We start from the raw sequence: 5,935 nt of genomic DNA on the forward strand, positions 1-5,935 counted from the left end.
TATTAGTAAAAAATTTTTAAAAATTATGAAAAACATTACTTTTGAAAATTGAAGTATTTAAAAAATTACACTATTTTCAATAAGTTTACTTATGAAATTCGAATTTGTGCCCTATTCTTTGGGAGGATCAAGATGCTTATTAGTTATTATTGTGATCTAACATCTTAATAGTGCTCCTCCTTTTGAATTAATACTTAAATTGGTCCTAAAAATTATATTTGCACTTCAATTTAATCATCAAAATTTTAATGAATTGACATCGTATCCTTTATGATCTATATGATGTGGAGGAAGCGTACAAAATTTTGAATTATCAAAGGGTGGAGTTGCCGATTCGTTATCTTGGTATTCCTCTAGACGCAAATTCAAGGAAATTAAAAACANTGGAAGGAAAATTTTTTCTCTAAGGCGGGACGATTTGTTCTTAAATCGGTGGAAAATAACTTATCGATGCATTACTTGAGTCTCTTTGCAAGTGAAGTTGTTTAGGGGCAGGAACGATGGAAGTAAAGGAATGCTTGGGGTGGGTGACATGGTTCTTAAGAATGCGTCTCTTTTGCTTAAATGATTCGACAAGGAGGAGTGTCCTCTTTGGAAGAGAATTATTTGTGAAAAAGTTACAGCAAGATATGGATAAATATATCATATATGTGAACAAGAATCTGAAACCATTTATCACTTATTTTTCTCATGTCATGAGTGGATGTGGTCTAGATCTCTCAACAAATACTTTGAACTCTGGATGGGTGTCAAGATGTCAAAGTTTTCCAACAATAAATGGGCTACTATTTTCTTTGCTGTCTTATGGGCTGCATGTGATATGATTTTTAAGAAGGACAAGTTTGATAAGGATAAGCTGAAGCAACGTCGTATAAAATATCTCTTGAATGCGTGGAGATTATACAGGGAGGAGTCTAAAGCATCCCTAAGGAACTAATCCAGTTTCTAGTTGTTTATGCTTGCTGTCATCGTGCCATATGTCTTGTGATTCTCTTTGATTGTGTTTCTTGCCGTTGTTTTTTGCTTCTGTGAGACTTTTTCTTTTGGTTTGTGTCGATGTTTAGCTCTGGTTTGTTGTTTTGGAGCTGATGTTGTGGAAGTGCATCATGTTCTTGTTGCTCTTGATGTCGTTGTTGGACTCACTTCCCTTCTGGGACCTTGGGAGTCTTGTATTAAAAAAAAATGAAAAAAAAAAAGTATTGACATAGATTGATAATCGTTATATTGAATTTTTTAAAGATTATTTGATGTGGTAATTAAAATTTTTTATTTTAATTTATTTTTTAAAAAAATTTTAAAATTTTTAAGCGTATACAAATAAATTAGAATGAGACAGACCCAGGTGTTGCGCAAACTCAAATAAATAATAAATACCCGTGCATGTCCAGTACCATGCACGTGCATGTCCAGTACCATGCACGAGAATGCTAAATTAAATCACTTATTTCAGGATTATTATTCTTAAGGGATGCTCATATAAAGATGCAGAAAACATCTTTTTTAAAGATATTTTTTAATAATTAAAATTTAACACATATAATCACTTAAATTATGTTATTTTTGTTAAAATTAGGAAAAATTTCAACTAATACTCACTTAATGCAAACCAGATCCAAGTCTGGTATTGTAAAACCAAAACTATTCTTAACTACTACTTCTTCCAATCTTGATCTTTATAATAATGTTTCTACCACCACTACACAGGCTTTACAGTCACCTCATTGGCATCAAGTCATGTTGGAGGAGCTGCAAGCTTTATATAAGAATCAAACATGGAGTTTAGAAACTCCTCCCCCTACTGCCAAGGTGATCGGTAGCAGCTGGATTTATTCTATTAAAAGAAAACCAAATGGAGATATTGCTAAGTATAAAGCTAAATTGGTTGCAAAGGGTAACCACCAAGTTGAAGGGGTTGATTATGAACAGGTTTTTGCCCCTATAATCAAACCTTCATCCATAAGAATTGTTCTCACCATTGCTTTAAAGTATCATTGGCAGATTCGGCAGTTCGATTTCAATAACGCATTTTTGAATGGGAATTTGAATGAAGTGGTTTTTATGAAACAACCTCCAGAATTTTCTCAAGGTGATGTTGGATAGGTTTGTAGATTGAAAAAAATCCTTGTATGGCTTAAAACAAGCCCTAAGAGCATAGTTTGTTAAACTTTCTTCAACTTTAGCTTCATTTGGTTTCATCAAAACCAGGTCAGATCACTCTTTATTTGTCAAGCATGATCCTACTATCACTATATATATTCTAGTATATGTAGATGATATACTTATTACTGGAAATAATACAATTGCCATTCAAAATACTATAAACCAGCTTCACAACATTTTTTCCTTAAAAGTAGGGGTGGCAAAGCGGACCGGCCCATCCCAACCTGCCCCGTCCCGCTTAGGCCCGCCCTATAAACAGGGCGGACTAGCCCGCCCCGCCAACTAAAATGGGTTCAAAATGCTAGTCCGCCCTACTTTATGGCGGATTGGCGAGTTGGCGGGCTAGCCCGCTTGACTCTTTTTTTTAAAAAAAAAAATTCATTAAAATTAACCAAAAAATAATAATTAAAAAATTAAATACAAATAAAAAATAGTCAAATTATAATATAATTTTTTCATTATATTTTTTTTAATTTTTAACTTCAATAAAATTGTTCAAAATAATATTTGTCAATAGAATCATCTTTATTTTAAAAAATAAGTCACATAATTTGAGCAAATATACGAAATTGTAAAATAAAATAAATAAAGTTAATAACTAAAAGAAGAATAAAAATAAAAACAAAAAAATGTTTGAAAATTTTATAATTATTAATTTTATAATAGTAATCACTCTTTTATTTAATAAAAAAAAGAAAAATAAAAAGTTTCGGCCCGGCGGACCGGCCCGCCCCGCCCCGCCAATTTGGCGGTGCGGGTTTGGCAGATTTTTTAATTTGGCGGGCTCCAAATTCTAGCCCGACCCGCCTTTTTTGGCGGGTTTAGCGGATCGGCCCAACGAGTTTAACCCGTTTTGCTATCACTACAAATACAGCTATTTATAAATAAACACACAAAAAATAAAATAAAATACATCAGTTAATAGAATTATCAAAATATATAATGCAAATCTCAAAAAATAATGAACTCATAAACTAACCAGAATGATTTTTGATTCTTCAAGACCAAAAAAGAGGTCCAAGATCTGTATCTTTAGCAGCTGTTTATCTTTTGAGTTTTGCTGCCTATCTAAAATTGTTGATTTAAAATATCTATGGCTATACACTAAACAAGTGCATAAGAAAAGAAACCAAGTATAAATAAAGTTTTAATTTATAAATACAACAACCAAATTAAATTAAAGCATGTCCTAGCTAGCTACTTAATAATTAAATTCTATATCAAACTTTGAAAATTGAATATGTGAACCACATTTGCTCTTCGAAAGTATATGTTGTGAAATAAAAGATATATATAATAGAGATGTACAAATAGAAGACTCTAGTATTAAAATAATTAGCCCAATAATAATTTATATATATATAATAATATTATATGTTGTAATGTGTATATATATACAAAGATAGAAAGAAGTATTAAAAATAAAGAGAGAGAGAATCGCATCTGTTTATTGTTGCAATCTCAATATAATAAAGATGGTTAATATTGCTATTAATATTATATGTAAAGAGTAATAGAAAATAGAATTTAAAATACTTATAAAATAAAAGAAGAGAAAGAATTGTAGTAGAAATATAAAGAGAAGAGTATTTGATTGTAACATAAAGAGAGAAGTGATTTTATTATTTGCTTGTGTTTCTCTCGGAGGCAAAGGCCTCTATTTATACATGTACGAGGGGAATCAATTTCAATATTTATTAATTATTATTCCTTCTTTGAGAATGTGAGTACTGCATGGGAATGGACATCCACGTACCATTTTTATCTCAACAAATCAGATTCATTACTAAAAAAATACAGGGGAAAAAATGTAACAAAGACATGCGTGTATGAATTGGACACCACGAGCATAATATATGACACCTTATTATATTATAAAACATCAACCTATAATTATCACTGCACTTCAATATTTTTGTCTGTTTTATATTCTGTGCCACAGTTTGTTCAAGCCATCCACTATACCCATTTATTCTTATTATTTAGTGTCTTTTGTTTTCACTCTTTTCTTAGTTTATACCCACTTTACATTTGAATTCAACACACATCGTTATTTTCAATTTGTTACGCTTACACCATTAATCCAATTCACCGTGATTGTATTGAATAAACAGAGTACCTAGAAGTAATTATCAAATTTGTCTTATCATGTGTTTTGTAAAGTATTAGAAGTGTGGAATAGTCATTTACTTGTCATTAAACAAAGAAGTGTTTGGTCATATAAATATTTCAAGACAAAAAAAAAAAAAAACAAACAAAAACATGTAAACTAAGCTTTTGCATTATACTTATAATTTTGGATGTTCATTTGCTAAAGCTTCTATATTTATATATATCAAATAAGTTGCTACTTAGTAGTGATTTGCCAATTTTTCTACTTATTTATTAATTGCATCACAATTAATATACCAAGGTGCAAAAACCTATTTTAATAAACTCGTGACTCATGAGTGCATCCATCAAAAACATAATATAAATGTCTCTTTTTAAAAGAGCAGAAAATCTGAAATAATTTACATGTGAATATATGATCAAAGAATTCAACTTTTATAAGAATAGAAAAAAGACAACACATTACATTGAGTACACAACTAATGCTCTTATATAATTAGAGACTATAAATTATAAGAGACAACAAATATTTTTTTTTAAAACTCACGTTATTTGATATTGACAGAAATTTGAATAAAGGTGATAGAGAACCTTGCATAAAATTATTGTAAAAATCGTGAGAAAGTTATTTTAATATTATATTTTTTATTGTTGATAAATGGAATGGTAATGTACATCTAACGTCAACGACGAAGAACAAACCATTGAGAAAGGAGGAGAAAAGAACGATCGAAAAAGAAGGAGAAGAAGAAGGGATGTAGCGCGTCGTACGTGGAGCAGCGCGTAATTTGATTTTATTGTTTAATGAACTTGTAAAGCATACAAGCCCTAATGACTTGTATGCAGAGCTTTTCCCCAAAAAATAATCTTTGATGATGAATACTTAGTCAATTTAGAACTTTCGTATTAATAAAAAACTAAAAGTTATATATACTCAAATGTGTTATGACTTATGTCTGCAATGATAGTTTATTCATATCTATTTTTGTCTTTAAATAATTTTTTACATACAACAAAAATTAAAAAAATATTATTTTAATTTTTAATATTTAAATTAAATTCCAAGTTAACTGGCTAGTCTCTGAATCACATATAATTGAACCTCCGAGTCCCTATCTCAGCGAACTTTTGTACTCTTCTAATAACACTTAAATCCACATACAGCAAAAATAATGATAGAGACTCATGCAAATATATATTATTGAAAAATTATTTAATTTTTTAATTTGTGTGTAGGAACTGGATAATATATATATTAATTATAATTATAAATTATGTTATTTTATATTAAATAATTTATATAACAATGATTTTATTTATTGTCATAAATGATAAATTGAATAAATCATAATTATTTTTTATTTGGAATTAAATGAGAATAAAAGCAAAGATATTATTTTTATTTGGGCTAGAATTTAATATGTGTTGTGTTTAAATATAAATAATGATTTCAGGTTTCGGTCTTTAATAATACACCAAAATTAGTTACTTCGGTTACTCTTTTTCTCATCAGAAGAGATACAATTCAATTCTATTAGAGATACACAAAGTTTTTCTCAATACAAAAAGACTAATCCATCTTAAAAGCTTTTAAAATAATAAAATTTTATCGATGATTGAAATCTCTTATTTAAAATTTCTTAAGAGACTAATTTAAATATCT

At 29.2% G+C, this 5,935-nt stretch overlaps 1 protein-coding gene across 1 annotated transcript; it reads left to right on the forward strand.

Moving 5' to 3' along the window:
- LOC107641247 (uncharacterized mitochondrial protein AtMg00820-like) lies at window positions 1,600–2,100 on the forward strand. The gene has a single exon (XM_016344745.1). It carries the CDS (start codon window positions 1,600–1,602, stop codon window positions 2,098–2,100), a length of 501 nt encoding a protein of 166 aa, XP_016200231.1.

Source organism: Arachis ipaensis, chromosome B05, assembly GCF_000816755.2.
Source record: "Arachis ipaensis cultivar K30076 chromosome B05, Araip1.1, whole genome shotgun sequence".
Lineage (NCBI taxonomy): Eukaryota > Viridiplantae > Streptophyta > Magnoliopsida > Fabales > Fabaceae > Arachis > Arachis ipaensis.